Source organism: Neopelma chrysocephalum, unplaced genomic scaffold (assembly GCF_003984885.1).
Source record: "Neopelma chrysocephalum unplaced genomic scaffold, ASM398488v2 Primary Assembly neopelma1_253, whole genome shotgun sequence".
NCBI lineage: Eukaryota > Metazoa > Chordata > Aves > Passeriformes > Pipridae > Neopelma > Neopelma chrysocephalum.
The window spans coordinates 430,040-453,564 of NW_020897915.1; the positions used below are offsets into that span (position 1 = coordinate 430,040).

Below are 23,525 nucleotides of genomic sequence, written 5' to 3' on the forward strand. Positions count from 1 at the left end.
ACAGATTAACTGACAACATTTTGAAAAACATGCTATTTTATATCTTTTTTTTTTTAAACAAGTAGCTGAGCTCTTGTTAACCAAGCCCCTTGGCTTTTGGGGTGGATTAAAAAGGATGGATTCGCACTTGTTCTTTTGGTTAAAGCCCCTGATATCTCTAAAACTGCAGTTCTGGAATCCCCAGTACCCATGAGGATGTGGCAGAGTAGATGAGCATTATGGGCTCACACAGAAATAGAGGTCACAGGACAGATGCCATGAACCACAGGGAGAGCAGTGTCCCATGGGAGCTGCTCTTGTGTTCCCTTGTGAGGCCTCAGGACCACAGACCCTCCACCCCAGGTGGAGGCAGTGCAGGAGGTGCCAAACTGCTGCCTGCAGAGTCACAGTGCTCTGCAAGAGAAAATACAGAAGTTGTTTGCTCACTGTTGGAAAACCAGAGCAATAAAATCTATCCCCCCAAAAAAATCCCAATGTAATGAAAGAAATATCCCTGCAAAGCAAGGGGTACCTAAAAGGGGGTATTAGTACCTAAAGGGGTTCCAAGAGAGCTGGAGAGGGACTGTTTACACAGGCATGGAGTGACAGGACAAGGGGGTTTGGCATCAAACTGACAGAGGGCAGGGTTAGGTGGGATATTGGGAAGAAATTCTTGGCTGTGAGGGTGGTGAGGCCCTGGCACAGGTTGCCCAGAGAAGCTGTGGCTGCCCCATCCCTGGAAGTGTTCCAGACCAGGTTGGACAGGGCTTGGAGCAACCTTGGATAGTGGAAGGTGTCCCTGGCCATGGCAGGGGGGTGGAATGAAATAGTATTTAAGTTCCCTTCCAACCCAAAATATTCTCTGATTCTCTGATTATGATTCTGCAGCACCCCTGGGCACAGGCACAGCCAGGGCACAGAGCACATTAAAAACAGGCTCCTGTGAGGGCACCATCCCACATTCTTGTCCTGAGGGAAACCCACCTAACCACACTGCCCCGTGACCATAAAACCACACAGACACAGAACAGCTAATGAAAAATGGATGTAGAAAATCTCTTGGCTCAGTAACAGAGGAAAAAATTCTAAATACATTTTTACATCTATAAAGGATGCTGGACTCATTTAAAAAAAAAAATGTTCATAGTACAACTGAATCACAGGTTCCTTTAAGAAGAAAAATTTTCCTTTTTGAAACCTAGTATTTTATTTAGTGATGAGTTTCCCCCCTGAACCCCTGAAGTTCATTTGGCGACAGCAATCGAAGACCAAACATCAGCATGCTCCTGCACATTTGATTTCCTCTCTGCTGTCAGTTCTGTCACCTTTTAAAACCATTCTCACATTGTCAAGGACTAACTCAGATGTTAAGCCTTGACTTCAAACTCCCAGCCCTTCAGCAGGCGGGTGGGGGACCGGGCGCTACCCAGCTCCCCGCCTCAGGTCTGCTTTCCTTTTCCTCAGCCCCTGCAGCTCTTTCTCCAGGTGCTTCACAGCCTGCAGGATGTCCTGGCGCTGGGGATCGTCCTCTGCTTTCTCGGTGTACAGCAGGAAATGTTTCACAGTTTCAGAGAGCAACGTTTCGGGATCCACGTCCCCCCGACGGAGACGCAACATCCTCTCGCAGGCGATGGCGTAGTTTTTGTGCCAGTTCACCGGGTGATTGGGATGAGAGTTGACAATTTCTTTGTACGACTGTTACAGGAACAAAACAAAAAAAAAAAAAAGAAGGGGGGAGGCAAATTAATTGAACTAAGGGGACCAACAGCTCTTAACAGTGTTTCAAAACTGCCCGTGAAGGAACAGATGCTATTTAGAATCGTCCAAGTCCAGAGTCGGAGTATTTCTGTAATTCACTCTGTGTTTGCCATTCAACAGCATGAATCAGAAACCCAAGGGGGGCTGAAACGTTTCCCTTCCGACAGCAGCTGTTTGTTTAGAAACATTACAGATGATGGTGATAACCCCACGGCACATTATGTGCTTCCCCCAGAGAGGTGTTACACCAAGCTGGGGAAAAAAAAGAGATTTAACCGCCGCGCCTGGAAGACATTTATCCAATATTTCAGGAGATCAGGACGTCTTCCACAGGACTTAAGGAGTCTGTTGACTTGAGAGGGAATATTCATAAGCTCAACAGCAGGCACGTGCCTGAGAACTTTGCAGAACAGCAAAAAAAATCACAGCAAAACGGGTAAGAATTAAGGAAACTATTTGTTGACTCTCTGTTGGGGTGTGAAATGCTGCTCCTCTCTGCTGACACACACTGATCACTTCGTGCATCTGTTGGCATCTCAGGCAGTCCAGTATTTCCAGAGATACCTACACCAGCTTATGGGTGTTATTCTTTGGTGTGAAATGCAGCAGAATTAATTTGCACTGAGAAGACTGTCGGATTTTATACTTGCTGGCTCAGAGGCACGACTGTGTAATGACAGAGGGGACAAGTGCATAGGGGGAACTTCAGGACAAGCAATCTCTTGGCATGGGTTTGGAGCCCAGCACAGACAACATAATTATAGCAAAAGCAGGGTGTTGACTGGTTAGCTTTTGGCATCCTCTGTGACCGAGGGGGCAAGTAGGAATGGATAAAATCCCCGAGCAAATCTCTTTGAATCGGCTGTGCTCCCAGTTTTGGATAAACAAGGGGAATGCAGATTACAGGGCCTGTATGGAAACACGTTTCTGTGGAGTCAAGAAATGTACAAGAAAAGGGAAAAAAATAAATGATGGAGGCTGCAGGGAGCGTTCCTAACCCAAACAGATGACTTACATTGTACGCAAATGTGTAAAGTTGTGATTTCATTTCTGCAGTCACACTGGCACTCTCTGCAAGGTCGAATATAAAGAAAGCTGTTTTCATCCTGGAAAAACAAGAAAAACTTCCATTAAGTAGTAACTGCTTAATGCAACCAGCTCCCATCACGTGGTTATACACATTTTCAGCACAGCTATCCATGTATGGGACAGAACCAGCAGCTCCATTTGAGTCACCAGCAACACAAATTTCCCTCCATGATGTATTTTCTCACCCTAAGCCCCAACTGCTTTCTGCTCCTTTGAAATACTTTGAGCAGAACCTTTAGGGGAACAAATCGAGCACTCTCCCGAAGGCCTTGCTGGAGTCCTTGCACGCTTCACCTCATCCTGCCAGCCTTTTCCTTCCAAAGCTTGGCACACGTGGATCCAATAAGGCCATGCCCCATCAAGCTGCCCGCTTTGGTGTGTGTTTCCACACCAGTGAGCTGGCATTGCCCACTGGCTGTTGGAAGGGAGCAATGGAGAATTACCTGGCTTGCCACATCTCCTCGTTGGCAACAGCTTCCCAGGAAGAGGGACTGAAACTAAATGGGAACAAGAATAAAATTCAGCCGTCAGATCCATGTCACTTTGCTTCACCCACCACAACCCTTCTAACCCAGGCAGCTACAGACCTCCCAAGCAGAAGAAAACTCATCATGAAGCCTATGGCTCTGACAGCAGGGAATTCAGCTGACCCTCTGTCATTCATAAACTTTATTCCACTCTCTCCACATAAAGAGCCTCTGGCATATCAAGTGCTTCACAGCATCCCAGTTCCCAAAGTGAGAGATTTTTTTTTACCATGGCAGGTCAGTCTATGACATTTAAACCTTTGAGTGTTTCAAGTCCTCAATGATTTTAGCTCGTGATCAAGTTTTAAGGCCAGAACTGGAGCTGATACTTGTCTAGAAATGTCCTCGCTATATTTCACACTAATAAAAGTCATAGATCATAGAATGGTTTGGGTTGGAAGGGAACTTAAAGACCATCCAGTTCCACCCCCCTGCCATGGGCAGGGACACCTTCCACTATCCAAGGTTGCTCCAAGCCCCATCCAAGCCCCTGGCCTTGGCCACTTCCAGGGATGGGGCAGCCACGGCTGTTCTGGGCAACCTGTGCCAGGGCCTCACCACCCTCACAGGGAAGAATTTCTTCCTTATATCTATTGAAACACAAACCATCATGATCCTGGCTCATGTTAATTCCTGCAACACTGCAGAGGATGTGACAGTGCTGCTGGCAGAAGAAGGATGAGCAGGAAGGAGCAAGGTCTCCTCTGCCTCGTACCTGCCATAGTCTTCAGTCCAGTTATAGAGATTCCTGGTGAGACGAATCCACTCTCCTGGGTCAAACACAACCTTGGAAGGAACCAACTTCTCACACGTCCCCCAGGGCCAGAGCGAGTGGCTCCTTCTCCAGGTCGAGTCACCTTCATGAAGACCTATGCAGACAAACACCTCCTTACTGCCAAAAAAACCCAAGAGAGAGCAATTGTGAAGCTGCACCAGACCTTGGGCCACCCCATGTCCCCAAGCAAACCACACACACAGTGATTCTTAAGTTAGCAACTAAAATATCCTAAATTGTTGTTGAATTTGAGTATCGAAATTTCCATCCAGTGAAATCTTCTTTGGGAATATTTCTGTTCCAGTATTCAAGACCTCAAAGAGAGACTAAGGCAACGTACAAGCCTACCCTTGGGGCCAACTATTGACACACATGGGGAAACTTCCCTGTCACAAGAAGTGGTGGTCAACCTTTTGCAAGAAACAAAGAAGCTTTTGAAAGATGTCACAGGGTGAGTTTGCTTCCTGTAATCTCTGTTAGTGATATAATTTTGTGCATGAAATTAAATCTTGAGGTTAAATTTTTGGTTGAGGTGTGATAGGAAGAACAAAAGACATTGTTTAACAAATTCTCTTTTGTGTTTTTTTACTGAAACAGGGTCATACTGGAGACTGAGGGTTGGTTTTTACATGTGGATCTAAGTTGTGCAGCACAACTCTTTCCTGTGGCGCAGATACCTGTCCAGACCATTTTACATCAGAAAGAGCATGTTTTGGGTCAGTTTGCAAAACAGCTCTTCTGCTGCAAGCGAATACCCCATCTGGCATTGCCCATCTTGTGCAGCCAGCACAGGTGGCACATCCTCTCCCCTCTCCTGGACCTCACAAACATGCCAGAAGCCGTAGGAGAAGCCCATTTCTTCCTGACAGCACCTGGCTCTGCTCTTCTGCCTCCCCACCCTCGCCAGGCTCACCCCGGCTACTCTAAATGCAGATGCTATTCTTATTCATGTGAGTATCTAATCCTTTCTCCACTCTTACTAAGCTATTTTTATATGATGATTATTCCTGGAATACATTCATTCTATGCTAATCAGTTGGCCACAATGTTCACAAAGGAGAAGCAGCAGCAATTTGCTCTCCAGCCATCGTGGTTTTGAGTGCAGGGGAACGTTCCTTTTTCTGTGATGAATTGTATCAACAACAACAAAAGAAACGATCAGTAAACACTCTGATCATCACCTTCTTATTTTTCCCTCCTAAAAACCAAACCAGGCTCAAAACAACAGGCAACATTATATCCGGATGGAGTTACTCCTGCACAGATATTTGCTTTAATTGCAAGAATAATCTCGCCACCAGGGAGGAAGTCAGTGGAGAAAATTGGTCTTTTGGATGCAGTACCAAGCTGTTCCATAAACAATTTGTAGGGGGAAAAAAAAAAAAAAGGTCGAAGATTTTAGAAAAGCTGTTACATATGAAAGAAATGCTTACTGTTTATTTACTTTGAGGAAACGATGGAGATTAAAAACAAGTGTCCCGTCGGGTAATACTCCTTCCACAGGATTCCACCGGTGCCCAGGAAAATAAACGCCAGGTAAATGCTTTGCCAGCTTGGGTAAATACCATTCATAAGTCATCATCTGTCAATAAAAAAATATTACCACACTTAAAAAACAAGAATTCAAAGTTTTCATCCATTTTACATGCAGAAGAAATGGGTTTTGAGGGAGTAGTGAAGTCACCTCCCATGCCAGCGGCGGCTGGGACCACACCACCACACTGGGTCACCAGTGGTTTCTGATCAGAGGCACATGGTCCTCACTCTAACACAAAACAGCTGGTAAGAGACAAAACAGGGTTTTGGTTTGGTTAAACAAGAGGTTTTGGGTTTGGGGTTTGCCAGCAAGTCACAAACTCTTGTCGCAAAGCCAAGCACGAGGATGACGTGGTGGTAGAAATGTAGGTGTTCTGTTCTGTTCTGTAAGAGGGGTGTTTTTTTAATTTTCCCATTGCTCAGTGAAAAAGGAAAGAGTGCAAACATCACCCAGGGACACACAGCACCTCAATCCACCTCAAACCACCAAGGTAACAGAGGGGATGCAGGGAATGAGCCTCAGCATGGTAAAACACTCAGGAGAAACCCGAAAGCTGCATCATCCATGGGGCAACTGCTGCCCTGCTGCCCTTCAGGCTGATCCCAGAAGTCTTCTTCTGCCCCAACATCTGTATTTTGGGGCAATTGCAGAAAACAGCTGGGACAAACTTCCTCAGCAAGGCAAACACCAGCCCTGTGGCACATCTGGATATCTGCAGTGATGAAGGAATTTGGCTTTCCCATCTCTCTACCCACTATGGCCTCACTTGTAGCTTTTTGGGCTTGAATGGGCCTTGCACACCATGCTCCATCCCAGGGCTACCCACAACCCTTTTAAAAAATATCAATTTTTTTTATTTCCACATCATGAGTTTTATTTGCACAAAGAGACCCTCTCAAGGAGATAAAGGAACAACCAAACTTTTGCTTCCTATGTTTCAACCTGCCTGATGACACTTTAAACAGCACCTTCTGAACCTACCTCCTGGTCCACTAAGGTGATATCTGGCCTCATCCCTTCACAGTAATGAAGGTAACGAAGAGCATTCCCAGGTAAGTCTCCTCTCAGCAGGATCACTGCACCCATGGGCATAGAGGACAGAAGATTCCTTGCAAACTTGTCAACAACATAGTTGTTGCTCTGGTCACAAGCACTAAAGAGAACAGATAAAAACCAACATCTTAAAACCAGGTACTTGCATGGCTTTGCATATCTTCAGAACAATTTTATGCAAGAGGCAACCACAAAAATCCACCCTAGTCAGATCTTGCTGGAAAAGCATCACAGAATCGCAGAATGGTTTGGGTTGGAAGGGACCTTAAAGATCATCTTGTTCCACCACCCCTGCCACAGGCAGGGACACCTTCCACCAGACCAGGTTGCTCTAAGCCCTGCCCAGCCTGGCCTTGAACACTTCCAGGGATGGAGCGTCATCAACAGCTTAATCATTCCAACTTAATCATCTCCATTTCCAGAGAAACTGAGATATAGAAATGAAACATTTAGACCACAGTCCACCAGAAACCAGCACCACAGACATGAGCCACTACAGTTTAGCCAAAATACACACTCATTGCACGCCTTCACCTTAATTCTGATTCTTTTTATTGGGCTAAACCTAAAGTCTTACTCGTTGGTGCTGGAAGTGTCAGTACAACGATGGTTCAGTAAAGTACCTGAAATCTTCCTCATCCTTTAATGCTTTAATTAAGCTTTAAAAGTGCTTTCAATTAAGCATTGAAAAGCCAAGTTTTTGTAGCATCAGGCAGAAGTAGATTTACATCACATGAGATTATATCCTTTTTGTTATACATCTGTGTGTGTACATAGTGGACTCAAGAAGAGGACACTCCATGACTTGGCTCAGAACATGAGCTATGACTGGCTCACCTATGGACAAGCCTTTGGAAAAGATGTGTGCAAAGGAAGAATTCCTGAGGGTGAAGTCTGTGCTTCATTGGTGAACCTCTACCTGAGCATTCCTACTAGGACACTGATTCCTATCCAAGTGACTGCAGGTGCTTGTGGGATAAGGAAGCCCCACACTATACATTTAACTCTTCAAAAAGGGGGAAAAAAATAGAAAAAACCACAGGGCACAAGGAAACCTGAAGGAAAGCAAGGGAAGTTCAGGTCAAATGAATTCTGCAAACCTGCTTAGGAAACAAAGCACAGATTTACAAGTGGGTTTTTTTAGAAGTTTAAGTATCTACAGAGTTTTCTTCCTTCAACTTATATTTAACCAAAATATAACCTAAATATAACCCATATTTACAGCCTGGAGTTGGTGCTTGGTGACCCTGAGGGAGAACAAACAAAGGAGTCCTGCAGGCTGTGACCATGCAATCTTAGGTGGGATGTGAGAAGTGCCTTTTCTACTTCCTGACACGGACAGAAACCCCAGGAGCAGGAGTGGGGGGGTTCACAGGAGCACCCCAACTGCACAGCACCCCACAGCCCTGCGGGGCTGCACCAAGACATGTGCTCAGGGGACTTCTTACCTGTAATTTGTCCAAACTTGAGAAGCAACAAGAGCAAGGGCAGAGAGCCACTCCAGCCAGGGCAGCACCCGGCTGCCCTCCAGCACGGTGTTCCCGAGGGAGGTGAGGGTTGCCAAGCCCAGCCCTGCCAGCACAGCCACCACAGCACTGCTCTGCAGCCAGAACCGCTCCACCTGGGACACAACACCACAGAATCCCAGAATTGGGATTGGAAGGCACCTTAAAGCTCATCTCATTCCACCCTCCTGCCATGGACACCTTCCACTATCCCAGGTTGCTCCAAGCCCCGTCCAACCTGGCCTCGAACACTTCCAGGGATGGGGTAGCCACAGCTTCTCCCAGACCCTATTTCTGTGTCCCCAGAAACAGAATAAGTAGATATATTTTTGTACCTTGTGCAGCTTCAAGATAACTATCTGCCCCCTGGTTAGGTGGTTTTAAGGTTTTTAATGTTTCTGCCAAAAATTAACATGCCAGAGCAGTTTTTAGAGTGCAACTCACCACGCCTAGAAACAGAGGCTTTGTAACATCCAAGTTTGCTCTCCAAGCGAAGAAAAGGGAATAAAGACAAAGCATTCCAGTGAAGAGCCAGATCACAGCTGATTTCTGCTGTCTTGTCCTATAAAAAAAGTAATGTATCACTCCTGAGGCACGATGAAAAACAAAACAGAAGTTACATGTGCTTAAAAACCACTAACTCTTTGCACACCTAAATGTATTTAATACAAGGAGCTGATGAGCCTTTCTTTACCTTTGCCATTTATGAAACTTCTGTTTTCAAAGCACAAAAACCACGAGGATTTCAGGATATTTAAGCTTGCCACCTACAAAGCCACAGGGTTAACCAGGAGCGTAGGGATATTTTGCTTTCACAAACAGATGACCACAGCCAACTGCTGCAATTTTTGCCCCAGCAAGGAGAAGGTAAAACAAGCTGCCCTTGAAGCCAGTGAGAAAGTGAATATCAAAGCAAATATTCTCCTCCTACTTACAGCAGTGCTGTGCTCACACAGGCCACAAGTGCCAGGGCAAGGACGGGAAGGGAGAGCTCCGACTTCATCTGCGCCAGCTGGAAACTGTGGAGAAATTAGTGCATGGATGTGCCACCCCCTAATCACCCCTTGCACTCAGTTAAAGTGTCAGGAGAAACTGGGAATAAGCACAACATAACATATTCCCATTCTTCTGTGATTTAAGTTTACCAGAAATGGGAACAAGGCTGGTTTACATGGCAGGATTTTGAAGGAAAAATCACCAGGGAGGGGGATCCAGCATTTCAATGGGAAAACAAACAGGCATGCATGTTGTCCCTGTGACACACACCAGCCCTAGCTCTGGATAAAGACTAGGAAAAGAAGGACAGGAGGAAACTTTGGCCAAAATACCAGCAGCAGCAACAGGTTTCTGTCCACTAAAAGGCGTATCAAGATGTTACTCACAGCAGCATCTCTCTCATACTGGATCCTGTCTCGGACTTGGCCTGTATTAAAAAGAAAGAAGCACATGAGAAACCTACACACTGACTAAGTATCACTGGGACAAGGAAAGCCTTTTAATTTTCTCTTTGCAAAAAGGCAGCAAACTCTACTCAAACCTTCATTGCAAGATTTTCTCCCACATTCCTGTTTTATGTGACCGGTTTATCCCCTGGATAAACATTTTTTCAAAGTGCTGACAACACATTACCCTGGTGATTTGAGCCTGATCTCTGCTATATCATAGAATCATAGAATCACTTAGGTTAGAAAAGTCATCTGAGATCATCAACCATTAACCCAGCACTGCCAGGTCCACCACTGATCCATGTCCCCAGCTGCCACATCCACACGGTTTTTAAATCCCTCTAGGGATGGTGATTCCACCACTACCTTGGCCATCCTGTTCCAATGCCTGACACCCTTTCTGTGAAGAAATTTTTCCTAATATCCAATCTAAACCTCTCCTGGCACAGCTTGAGGCCATGTCCTGTATCTGCACAGTGCGATTATTTTCTGGGACATCTCCCCTCAGCCTGAGACAAGCTGCAGGCCTCAACTCCTCCTTGCTTAGCAGACTTGCCCCCATCTCCTCTGCCCTGACAGAGCTGTATGAGATCTATATGAGATACATGGGAATTTTTATTGCAGAGACCTGCAATCCATGGCACAAGTCTGGGAAAGAAGACATGCTCAGTGGAGGTGAGGAATTAACCTTCACACCTGCTTGTTGGAAAAGTGGTGGCTACCAGAAAAAAGATAAGGTAAACAGATTCAGGAGGTCTGGAAGGAATACTTAATCTCAATAAAAACGGAATAGTTAATTGCATTCAGGTTTTAACTAAAAAATAAGTGTTAGAGGATGGAGAGCCAGCTCACAGCTCCTGAAGCCCCACTTTGGTGGAGCTGACGGCTTCTGGTCCCAGACACATCCCTCGCAAGGAGATGACATTTCTGATCCTTGGCTTACAGGTGGAACCCTCTCCTGAGCATTTTCTGAGGTGATTTAAGACCCTGTCTGCCCTTAAGACAGAGCTACAGGATGCAAGGGCTGGCTGTCCATCCAGGCAGTGCTCTGGAATTAGCCCAGCTGGCACCGGGACCAAACGCTTGGATTTTGCTGTATTTATTGCTCCTGCTTCAGACAAGTTCAAATGTGATTTGTGGTGTAGGATTACACGCAGTCCATCCCTAAGCCTCCTGAACATCAACTTGAATTCATCATATTTGATGGAGAGAGGAGTTAAGGGATTTGCATGCCTTGGTATTGCTCTGCCCAATGGAGTCTTATCCTCGGGAGACGGCTGGGAATAGGGCAACAGGGGAAATCTCAGAAGTCCTTCAGAGGGTGGATCTTATCTCTGTAGGAGTTTTGGAAAGATTTAGTGGCAGCAGCAGGAATTATCGTGTCTTTTGACACACATCCTACAGCCACACAGCTGTAATAGGACAGTGATGGTGCTCGCTGCGTCACGTTGGCTGCATGCAGGGGCTTAACTTCTGAGGACGTGGGGCTTCAAGGAGTGACACAACACATAGACCACACCTCTTTAACTTTTTCTTCCCAGTGGTGTCATTTCCCAGCCCTCTGCACCCAAATCTCTGAAGCAGGAGGACAGAAACTGGGGTGATGGGCACGTGCTTTCCTTGGGTGGCCACAGCCAAACATCCAAGTCAGGGCTGGAGGAGGGAGATGCAAACCCTACACTCTGCAAGCAACCATGCAATGCTTCCCTTCCTTGGCAACAGCACAGACCTCAGTAACTCAAATCAGAGGTTCCTGAAACCCCCCCAAACCAACCATTCGTTTAAATTCAGTATTAGTAACTTAAGAGGAACAATTTTGAAATGAAAGCTGCTTGTGACCTCCTTAAATGTCCGAGTTAAAAAAAGAGAAATAAGACAATATTTGTCTTAAAACAAGAAAACCACCAAATTGATGTCACCATCTCCCTCTAGCACAGTTTGCTCTTTGGGCTCTACATACACAAGACACCAGACAGCTCCCAGGAAACAATATGGCTCACCCCATGAAGGCAAACAGAATTATCTTTTTGCTTTCCCAGCCACGTGATCCATTTCCCAGAAAACCTGACAGGCCAGAAGGTCAAAATCAGAAATAAACGCTTAAAAAAATGAAACATTTTCAATTTCTTTCCCCGCGAGCCCTTAATCGTCGCAAAGAACAGTTGCATAAGTCAAAAGCAAGTAATTTAGAAAATGACCCTTATTTACCAGATTGAATGTCCCATATTCTTCCCTGAGAAAGTGGGTCAAAAATCCTTGAAGAGTCGTCTGGTCTCCCCATGTCCAACGGGCTCGACTGAGGTAGGACGAAGCCGGCAGATAGAGATAAGGCAGCAAACCAGCCAAGAAGCATAAACCCAACTTCAGCAAATGGCCTGGGGACAATTCCTGCACCAAAATATGTCATATTGCATAACAATGTTTATTTTAGTTTAATCATGCTGGAACTTCAAGAACAGATAAAGAAAAAACATCAAATATATTTACACAGAGCTGATCTCTCAATTTATAGTAAGTCCCTACAAAATGCTATGTTAAACCTTATGATTTTGTGGATTACTAGGAAACTGCATCAAACTGATCTCCTTTGCATGGCAGGGTGAAATTTAAGTGAAGCAAATAATATTAGCTAGGACTCATGAGTATCATACTCATTGCATCTTTCACATTTAAATCATGGCATGACATGCATAGATGGCTGAAGCACTGCAAGGCTGAGATAACCCACTTTGCAGCGATTAAGAGTTGGCTGGTATTCCATCTGGCAAAAAAAAAAGACCCACATAAATGCTGCTCCAGTACAACTACACACATCACCACCATCATCAGGAGTCAGTTTTGCCATTTACTTTATCGTGATTACAGTGGCTAAATTGGATAGGCCAACTTTTGGGGTGGGATTTTCAAGACTGCCTCAGGGGTCAGGAAGACAAGACTTTCAAAGGGACTTCTGTGCCTAACTCCTTTAAGTGCTTTGGAAAATCCCACCCTAGAATATTGCACGCTGGCTTTATCGTTAGCCACTGCCCTGTCAATCAAAGCACTTCCTCGGCATTTGGGGTTACAGGGAAGAGGCACCAATTCAGAGGGATGATCTACAGAGCAGAAAAAGGAGCTTGATAAGGGTGATGGCCAGATTCTTCAGAAGAAAGATGGCTCGTTTTTACTTAAAAAAGGCACTTTTTCTATCAATTATCCTTCTTATTAGGTGGGTTTCTGCAGCAGGCACTACTGGGCTGTCTAAAGCATTTCCCAGGATTATTATATTGGCACAGCATTGTCCTTGCTGGAAATCACAGAGGCCTCTCTGGACCTCCCTGGTTAAAAAAAAACAACCTAAAAATTCTGTTTAAAGAACACAAATACATTGCAGAAGTGAGTCTCCATCGTGTTAAGGGAATTATGTAGCCAGAAAGAGGTTTGTTGGAGATGCTGAACAGATTTTGGATCAAGCTACCCTGAGTTGCATCGCATCTCTTGCAGCTCAAATGCTTCACCCTGTGCCATTACTGAGAACCACACAGGATTTATCTGGTTAAGGGTGGAAAAACACAGGCAGGACTGGCCTGGCAGCCACCTGCCCAACTGTCACCTTTAGAGGGACGAAAGAGAGAGGGGGAAGTAGGTGGAGGCTTCCCAGAGCCACTTCCAAAATGGTCAGAGCACCTGCGTGGCTGAGACGTGCCACTGCTTCATGGGCAAAGTAGGGTTCCTACAACACATCTGCATCCAGCCTGGTGTACTGATTCACAGAAAGCCAGCTACAGCAGAAAAGAGCACAGCAGGGTCCCTGAATGGCACCCAGGAGCCTCATCCAAATGGATGCATATCACCTCCAAATACCAGGAATGCAAAAATGTGTTTTGACCTTCTTACACAACAATCAAGTTTAATAAAAAGAGGTGTAAAATAAGGGACATCTTGAGAAGGGGATAGATTTGAGGGGATCAAAGGCCTGCTGTTGCAATGAAGATCAGCCTTCCTTTGGTCCTCTCCAGCTCTTTACCTGAGAGCTGATCTTTTCTAGGTCTCTCAAGTCCTGGATACATCAGAGCTGGAAGCCACTGAGCCTGGGACATCCCAAGGGAAGACAAACCTCCATGCCCTTCATGCCATGCTGCTTGTTCTGGCTGCACCTTCAACTATCAACAGCAGTCAGAAGATGCTCTACCATGAGTGGACATGTTTGTTATCACCAGGGAGCCAACATACAGAAACTCATCTCCAGGTGAGCTCATGGCAGGAGAAAGCCAGTGTCACCGGCCAGGAGAAGCAGCACACACAGACTGCACGTGCCTGTGACTCTCCCCAGCAGATATTTATCTGCTCTCCTGTTTGGTAGGTCATTGAACTTGCTCTTATTTCCTACAGGCTGAGCAGTTTTTAGCTCCCAGTATTATTTTAGCTTACAGGGTATTTGCAAACAGCTGGGGCAGAGTGTTCCTGTGCCAGGAGACACAAGTGGGTCACAGACTGCTGGCACGAGCAAAGCTCCTAAATTGTGATCACAGAATCACAGAGTCATTGATAATTTGGGCTGGAAGGGACCTTGAAGATCATCTAGTTCCAATCCCCCTGCACCTTCCACTATCCCAGGTTGCTCCAAGCCCCATCCAACCTGGCCTTGAACACCTCCAGGGATGGGGCAGCCACAGCTTCTCTGGGTAACCTGTGCCAGTGCCCCACCACTCTCACAGCCAACAATTTCTTCCTAATACCTAAATTTAAACTTGCCGTCCTTCAGTTTAAAGTCATTTCCCCTTGTCCTGTCACTCCATGCCCTTGTCAAAAGTCCCTCTCCAGCCTTTTTGGAGTCCCCCTTTAAACCAGGCCCCCTTTAGATCAGCGGCTCTGGTGCAAGACAGATGAACTGTAACTTCAGTGGGTCATGACCAACAAGTTCAGACAGACCGCTGACTCTCCCTGTTTGTAGATCAACACAGAGGTGGCAGCAGTGCTTGGAAAGAAGAATTACCCACTGCCTCAGAAAAACAGGGCCAGCAAAACACGTACCGACTTTCTGAAGAGCCGGGCGAGAACCCAAGGCACGATACAAGCGATGTAAAGCACTATGGTGTGCTGATTGCACAGACTGAGCCCACAGCAGAAGGCACCAAGCTTAGAGATCTGAGAGGGGAGAAAAAAACATCCACAATCACTGCTTATGGTTTGCAAAAACACCCAGAGATCAAAAAAGCTTCAGCGCAGCCCACGGCACCCTTAGAAGAGAAAGGCAAATACATCAGCGAGCACTGGTCAATCATAACATAGATCACAGGTTATTTTTGGCTATTTACAGAGAGATTTAATTTGTTTAACAGAAAATATTCTTTAAGAAGTGTCCAGTTTAACTGCTATGTGTCCGTGCACACAGAGATCCCAGGTAGCATCATTGCATCCTAATGAGGAGTCCAATCCAATTCCCAAACCCCAGCTGCACAGGGGAGGCTGCACAGGGAGCAGTTAACTCCAAATGGTGCAAAATATTTTCAGAAGTCATACTCTAAAATAATACCTCTATATACAGAGACCTCATTTTTCATAAAAGGAATGATTTTTAACTCTTCTTCAGGCACAGAGGGATAAAGTCAGGGCTACACAAACTTTGGGAATTAAGGTTGATATCCCTCATTCATCTAAAAGATCAATTTCAAGCATCTTCAAAAGAGTTTTATGATAAAATAGGTAATGCATCCACACTATGGAGCACAGTGCAGTGGATTTCTGATATTGAGGAAGGCTACAAGAACAACTCCATATAGAATCCTTGGGTCAATGCCACCTACACCACCGCTCCTCCTCTGAATTTGCCTCCTCCTCCACCATCACTGCCCATTTGGTCCATGTTACATCCTGAAGCCATGCCAAGAGCAGCTCCTCAGTGGGCAAAAAGCTACCAGAGTCCCACGGACAGGAGCAGATAATCCATCCTCACCTTCCCAGCCAGCCCCAAGGAGGACAGCACTTCCACAGAACCACAGAATATCCTGAGTTGGAAGGAATCCATCAAGATCATCGAGTCCCAACTCCTGGCCCTGCACAGGACATGCCCAAAAATCCCACAGTGTGCCTGAGAGCATTGTCCAAATACTTCTTGAACTCTGTCAGGGTTGGTGCTGCGACCACTTCCCTGGGGAGCCTGTTCCAGTGCCTGACCACCCTCTGGATGAAGAACCTTTTCCTAATATCCAACTTAAACCTCCTCTGCTTACTTCAGCCACTGGTGAGGGTGGTGTGTGAGATGCAAACACTTGCCTTGGTGTAGTGATGGGATCACCCTGTAATTATAAATTAACTGCTCAGCATTCCACGTTGGACGCTGCCTTGTCACGGAAACACCTGCCATAAGTTCAGAAAAACCTTTTCAGAGCTGCCTGGCAGGTCTCAGAACCACCTCCGTGATTTTTTAAGTATACTGATGAACCCCAAGCACACCCCTGAAGATGTTTCTATGCCCATCTGATTTATGAAAAGCACCACGAGCTTGCTGTTGGCAGGCTGGCTTCTTCGAGGTGTGGGATGCCAGACACCCAAAAAACCACTGAAACAAGTTCCTTAACTGCTTCTGAAAATCCCATTGGAAATTGGGCACATAAAACATGGGAGCAGGTTGGAAAATGCCCAACTCCATGTCCGTGGAGTTCAGGTTGTGGGGATCTTGGGGCACTGCTCATTAGAAAATAAAAAAAAAAAAATTCCAGTGGTGAAACAAGGTCTCTGTAAGCATTGATAAAACATGTTATTTGAGAACTCACGAAGCTGAGTAAACTACCACTGCAGGCTCCTGAAATTCTAGCCTAGCCTGACAAAAATCCTTTTATTCACACAATTTACAGGAGTCACAGCAGGCAAGTCTGTCGGAGGAAAAGAGATCAGATGTTCAGGCAAACCAAAGTAGAAAGAACAAGACTGCTGAGCAAAAATATCATTTGGCTGCCTAGTCTGTTTATAAAGTAGAGAATGAAGCATGAAATTTAAAGTCTCTGTGTTTAACAATGGCATTATTTTGGGGGCACATTTAATTTCAAAAGAAAAACTGATTGAAAATTTGGTTGTTCCTGTCTTTGAGTAGAAACCTGGGTTTCTGATTAGATGAAGTTTTCCGTAAAATACACCTATTTACCCCAAAGAAAAGTATCAGTTCTTAAAACAAAACCTTGAACACCCACAGCCTAGTTTGTGTCTTTGATGCAGGAAGAACTAAAACATTTATATGAAAATTATTTTGCTTCTCATATTTCTACCCCATGGTATTAAACAAACCAGCCCCAAATGCATCCAACAGGTCCCAACTCAATCCTTAAACAAAGTGTACAGGTTTTTTTAAATGTTTGGCTCTTTTGAACATCCAGGTAGGTCAGGAATGGACATCACCCAGCACAGGTGCTGAACCAGGTCCCAAAATTTGGCCTTTTTACTTTAACGAAACCAAACCAGCAATAAACGAATAGGAAATGAAACAGACAGGTGACAATTAAACAACAGAAGATAAAGAACTATTCACTTTGCTTGAGATGTTTTACCTTTGATCTCTCTTTTGCAGTGGATGCCTCCTCAAAACGAGCAGTGAGAGCCATCAGCAGCCCCACAAACAGATTGTTTAAGCTGAAAACCTCCGCCGTGATGGACCACTGCCATGTTAGACGAGAAAATGAAAACACCCCCGCAGCAAGGATTCCTCCAGCATATGAGCCAGAAAGCCTGCAAACACAGATAACATGAAATCTTCTTTTCCAACAAAAAAAAAAAAAAGCCTACTTTATTGTCCTTCTTTTTTTTTAAGTTTTTTTTTTTTGTTTTTTTTTTAAAACATACTGTAGCAGCCGCGACGGCTGCCACCCAGCACCCTGCCAAAACATTATATGGTTAATATCTCCCTAATAATTTCTCTGCCAAAGGATTGCGGTCAGGAAGAGCCCAGCCCGTTTGCCAGCCACCCCAACACCAAAGAATTTGGCTTCTTGCAAAAGCCATGAAAACTTCCAGAGTGGAATTTGGCCCAGAGTCCCTGACGAGAGATGGCCCGGCCAGGGAGTCACGCCGCTAACGGGATACTCTCCACCGGAGGAGACGCCAGCAAGGGTGCAGCCCTAAATAAAGACTGGATTAGAGTTATTCATGATGGACAGCATTAGCAGAGCTTTCCTGGGGAGGGGGGGGGAAGGTGCTCAGTGGGGTTGGTGAGGATTGTGGCACCCGCCAGCAGGGAGAGGTGCCCACCAGGGTCGGGAGCGTGGAAAATGGGTGTTGGATCCAGTAAGTGTGAGGGAGCGGGTGAAGCACCCACAGTTGGGGTGGCTGTGAGCCCAAAAGCCAGTCATCTCTACGACTCCCAGATGGGATTATGGCACACATTCCCCACGGAGCTGTTTGGCCAACTCAGTTTGATGCTGCAGCCAGCATGCAGGGAGCCCACGAGATGGAATTTAGCCCAGGAAACCTATTAGGCCCATTCTGCAATAGTGGCTCTTCCCACCCAGTCTCACCGGGAGCAGCTCCAACTCTGCCTGTCTGAAAGGTCTCCCCTCTGCGAAGTCACCCTGAAAAGATGCCACATGGGGCACAACCAGCTCAATTTAAGCCTTATCCAAAACCAGAAACAGCTGTGGACAAAGCTTCTCTCCAGAAATTCACCATCCCTCTGTAAGACTAAGCCGGCCTCTGCCACAAATTGGGCATTTTCCGGTTCCATCCCAGAGACGCACAATTCCATTTCTTTCTAACATTTCCAGCAGGTTTAAAACAAAACTTATAAGCTACCAAACTTCTTCATCAAGTTACCTGTGTAATTTGGTCCTAAATAGTGGCCATATCCTCTAGGACAGCCAATGTCCCCAGGTGACTTGTTCTACCCAGTGTTGATGGGAGGGTGGATGTCCACAAGAGACTTATCCTGACATAACTCTGAGACAAAAGGCAACCAAGGACACAAATCCTACAGCCCCTAAGAGCAGAGGTGCCCTGCTGGCAGAGCACTCTTTAGCAAGGGCTCCTCTCCTTGGCTATGCTTTTCTTCCACCTTCCAAAAATGACCTCAGTTCAGACAACCTTTTTCTGTAGATGCCAAAGAAGGACAGGCTGAACAGGAATTTTTAATCCATTAAAAATGAGAAGCAGGGTTCATGAGACCAGGTGTCTAGTCCTCCTCCTGCCACTGACACTGGACATCGTGGGTAGCGTGGGACAAGCCACTCTGTTGCTTCTGACGAAGTATCTGCAGGTATCTGCAAAATAGGACTAATGATTTTTATTTCCTCTGCAAAGCATTTTGAGATCTGCAGCTGCAGGAGGCAGCTGGAGGGTGAGAAGTAAGGAGTTAACAGCGGGGAAAAAGAAAGCAACTCTGAGGTGTTCGAGGCCAGAGCAAGACAAGCTAAAGGTGACAGAGAGATCAACACCAAGACTGTGGGAAGAAGTCTCAAAAAGTCAATGGAAGTGGAAAAAAAAAACGGCCTGAAAACTCCCAACTGACAGCAAGTAGGATTGTTTCAGATCAAAGGTGAAACCAAGGGGAAATATTCAAGGTCAGGTTGGACAGGCCTTGGAGCAACCTGGTTTAGTGGAAGGTGTCCCTGTCCATGGCAGGGAGTTGGAACAAGATGGTCTTTAAAGTCCCTTCCAACTCAAACCATTCTGTGATTCTGTGACTCTAAATCTGTGTCTGCAAAGTACAGATTTAAACATTAAACTTTTGAAGAAAGGTGACTTGGAACCTCTTCAGTAGCAAATCAGGTATCTGCTGTTGTGCTCACCAACACATGTCACTGGGGTGGACTCTTCCAACATCTAAACTTCCCCGTAGTTCAACACAGGTCCAAGTATTTGTTATGAAATTCTCCAAGGCAAGACCTGTCACTCACTGCACTAATATACTGTTTCAAAACCACACAACTGCAAACAGAAAAGGCATTCATGGGCATGAACAAGGCTGTGTTGGTTTTGCTACCAAACCACCCCAGCAGTCCCAAGTCCACCTCCTCTAAGGGAGAGGTGACACAAACACAACCTGTCCAGCAGAGTGTTCAGCCTCAAGAGCTCTGGCTGTGCTCTTCTCCTCCCTGTTACTAGAAAGATGTGGCACCCAAACCGAAAATGGAAAGATGCAATGGAGTTTGCAGGAATTGAGTCAGGAGTGGCTTCTGCTCCTAAAGAAAAACACCAGGAAAGGGCAGCAGGGCCATGTATAATTAAAACCCAAGAGATCCCCAATACACAAACCCACTACATAACATCCCTACGTTTTGACTAAACTTTTGAAACAATTCAAACTTTCAGTTATAAAGAAAGAACTTTGCAAATCCCTTTGAAATTCTTGCAGGGAAATGAGGTAAAAAAAAGGTAAAACAACCTTCCCAAAAATCTTCGGATGAAAAGCACCATTTTAGGCAAACGTTCCAACCATTTACCAATTCTCCTTGTCTTTCCCAGAAAATACTTAAGCATATCATGAGAGTTCAAATGAGATGAAAGAAATCCCATCCTCTTGATAAAAAGTCTCAAACCTGCAAGTCGAGTTTTATGAAATAAGGCTTAAGCAAAAGCTACTCAACCCAAGCTTAAAGACTTATCCCAGCTATGTGGGACAGAGGACACCTCTGCTCATCAAGCACTGAAGGGTCAGGATCCAAAACTAGGCAGAGTTCACAGACCTGTTTGTCAACAGAGCTGGTGCTGCCTTTAGTTTCATGGAATAATAGAAAGAATCATGGAATGGTTTGGGTTGGAAGAGACATTAAAGATCATCCAGTTCCAATCCCCTGCCATGGGAAGGGACACCTTCCATTAGACCACGTTGCTCCAAGCCCCATCCAACCTGGCCTTGGACACTTCCAGGGATAGGGAAGCCACAGTTTCTCTGGGCAACCTGTGCCAGGGCCTCACCACCCTCACAGCCAAGAATTTCTTCCCAATATCCCACCTAAACTTGCCCTCTGGCAGTGGGAAGCCATTCCCCTTGTCCTGTCCCTCCAGGCCCTTGTCCAAAGTCCTTCTCCAGCTCTCCTGGAGCCCCTTTAAGTACTGGAAGCTGCTCTAAGGTCTCCCTGGAGCCTTCTCTTCTCCAGGCTGAAAAAGTTTCCTATGAAACTCATGGGAAAGCCGGGCTGCTAAGCTCACTTTGTGATAGTCCATTGCATGCATGGAGCACTAAGCACCTGTAAGAACACTGGATGTTAAAAAAACAAATAGAAATGTGTTGCATTCCTGAAGAACATCAAGACAGCAGCTTTGGGAAGTGGAAGCTGGAGAACAAGAGGTTTTCTGCAGGTTCTGTTAGCAGAAAAGGAAATGATGAATTTGTGAGTTTGCTGATTCAGAAAAAAAACTCTCAAAAGTGGAAGCAATCAGAGCAGGTATCTCCTGAGGTGGATGGCAGAAAAAAATGTCATGTCCATCAGGTCCACTCAAGGCAACAGTTCACAGTACCAAGTGGCACCAGCAGGACAAGTAGAAATTAATCCCATGCAATTGTCAGCATGATGCTGGGGCCAAATTAAATCAACCCTGACAGGTGTATAGCGAAAGAAGGAAGAGTGAGATGCAAAAACTCGCTGGAAAAGGCATAAAAATGTGAGTAAAATAGAGATGGGAAGAACTGAAAGTGCAAAGGGATGGGGCAGAGTTCTAGAACTGAGGTCAAGAAGCTTCAAGCCAAGAATTTTTTTCCTCATCCCTGGCAGTGTTCCAGATCAGGTTGGACGGGGCTTGGAGCAACCTGGTCTAGTGGAAGGTGTCCCTGCCCACGGCAGGGGGGTTGGAACAAGGTGGTCTTTAAGGTCCCTTCCAACTCAAGCCATTCTGTGACTCTATGATTCTATAAAAGGGATGAAAAGCTTTGCAAAGCAGGACAGTGCAATCCACAACCGCAGATGCTGGTGGTGACATGTCACATACAGAAACAGGACATTTGGGAGCCAGAGGATAATGGCTGCTTCAATTACAGGCACAGGCAGCACTTCTGTGGTTAAGACACAGCATGGTGTAGAAGATTAACACAAGAGGTAAAGGAGACTTCCCATAACTCCAGCAAGAGCTCAACAACCCAACTACCAGTGTCGAGGCGGAGAGGGAACAAGACCAGCACGCCATTTGTTGTGTGGAAGGCAGGAAGGGGTTTTCTCATGGTACGTGGTCACATTCTCGCCGAAATCAAACACCACAACTCACAATGACAATGCAAATATTTCCTGCAGTGAAGCCTTGCTGGACAAGAAGGAATCACAGAGCCTTCAGGCTCTGCCACCCAGCCTGGAGACCCACACTCTTCCATCTACATTGGCTGGAGGCTTGCAGGTGCACCGTGGTCAGAAGAAGGAAATAGCTGGGTTTTTTCCTGAAAATACCTTTTAATTGCTTAACACTGTCTCTCCTTTTGATAGTACATCAGGGTTCCAGAGCAGAGAGCAGCAGAGACTCATCCTCACTCAACTTCTACTCATGCTTTTGTCTTTGAACACATTTTTCAAACTGAGTTGAGGTGCTACAAAAAACATGGCAAAGAACCAAGACAGCCAGATCCTCCACTGGTCTCATGTAAAAGGAACATCTAGGAGGGCTTTATCCCATTGATCCTAGGGAGCAGGGAGGGTAACTACCTGCTCCCCCAAAGCCAGCTTGTTTCCCCCAGTCTTTGGAGCCGGTTTGAGAAAGAACAGATGACTGGAACAAGAGGATGAAGGGGTTGCCAACAACAAAGGCATGGCAGTGAAAATAACCACCCACTGCTCACCTGTCAGCACAGTGTAAGCATAAGGCTGCCTGGCAGCTACTCCCTCAAGAAGAGAGACTTTACAAGGAGCAAAACATGGTGAAAACCCCACTGTAAGGCTCAGTGTAGTGGAGTCCTAGGCTTGGGCTTGGTAAGGACCATCTCTTGGAGAAGAAGACTGGGTCGCCTGGGAGAAAGCATTCAGAGTAACAATACCTTGCTGTTGGAACAGCCTCACCACACACAAGTCAGGTCATGAAAGAAGAAAAGATCTGAAGTCAAGCCAGCAGTGGGAAAGTCTTCAAAGCTTCTCCCAGGGGTACTACAGCTGCCACCACCAGCCCCACTTCTAAGATGGAAGCATCTTCCAGGCCTCTTTATCATATGTGAAGGAAAAGCCAAGGGAACAGCTTGTATTTTTGATTTTGCAAAATAACTAGTTTGGAGCACGTGGAGCACTTTATCAAGACAGGACAAGTGGGAAGAAGGTCCCTTCCTATCAGTAGACCAACTTCTGAACGTGGGCAGAAATTCCCATCAGCTGAAAACACACTCAGAAGGGACAGAAACAGTCAGCAAAGGAGAGGGCACATGGTCTTTTGTGAGAAATATTTTCCCATGGCATCCCTAAACATAAAAGGAAAAGACTAAAACCAAAAAATAATTGTTTTGTTTTCTTTTTCAGGCATGCAACTGAAAGAATGTGTGGTTGGGTCTCAGCTCCAAGGACGCAGGAAGCACAAATTTGCCTTAATCAGGACTATTTTACCTGCAGGTTTTTATTAAGAGTTTTCAGGAATATTTAGGAAAAATAAAATTCAAAATTTTAATGGAGTTTTTTTTGCCATTATAGTTTTTAGCTTCTCATTTGTTGCCAATCACTAAAAAGTCAGTTTGTGATTTAAAATTTAGCCTTTCCTCTATGATTGGTAAAACTTTCTGTTAGCCAAGAGCACAGGTTACATCTACGTGGATTTAACAAAAAACTCCAGCAGTGTTTTTACCTTTTATTTAGAAAATAATGGCAGACATTTTATATTTCATAATTTGCAAAAATCGTTATTAGATGAGTGGTATAAAGCCATGCACGGATGGGGGAATTGGAATTTAATTAAAATGTTTTCCTCCAATGCAATCTTCGGTGCACTGGA

At 45.5% G+C, this 23,525-nt stretch overlaps 1 protein-coding gene across 3 annotated transcripts in view; it reads right to left on the bottom strand.

The window, feature by feature from the left end:
• Positions 1-1,140: 1,140 nt before the first annotated feature.
• The window catches only part of TMEM260 (transmembrane protein 260), a 36,648-nt gene continuing 14,263 nt past the window's right edge, over positions 1,141-23,525 (bottom strand). Inside the window, exons 2-15 of one of the 3 annotated variants that reach the window (XM_027704082.1) lie at positions 17,484-17,758; positions 17,192-17,369; positions 14,682-14,795; positions 11,877-12,056; positions 9,606-9,646; positions 9,159-9,242; positions 8,668-8,785; positions 8,167-8,339; positions 6,647-6,818; positions 5,562-5,710; positions 4,069-4,245; positions 3,270-3,323; positions 2,753-2,843; positions 1,141-1,674 (exon numbers count right to left, since the gene is read on the bottom strand). In XM_027704082.1, the coding sequence (XP_027559883.1) occupies positions 1,402-1,674; positions 2,753-2,843; positions 3,270-3,323; positions 4,069-4,245; positions 5,562-5,710; positions 6,647-6,818; positions 8,167-8,339; positions 8,668-8,785; positions 9,159-9,242; positions 9,606-9,646; positions 11,877-12,056; positions 14,682-14,795; positions 17,192-17,369; positions 17,484-17,527 (1,848 nt within the window). In that variant the 5' untranslated portion in view covers positions 17,528-17,758 and the 3' untranslated portion in view covers positions 1,141-1,401. The remainder of the gene's footprint in view (positions 1,675-2,752; positions 2,844-3,269; positions 3,324-4,068; positions 4,246-5,561; positions 5,711-6,646; positions 6,819-8,166; positions 8,340-8,667; positions 8,786-9,158; positions 9,243-9,605; positions 9,647-11,876; positions 12,057-14,681; positions 14,796-17,191; positions 17,370-17,483; positions 17,759-23,525) is intronic. The other 2 variants (XM_027704080.1, XM_027704081.1) reach the window with 2 other exon arrangements.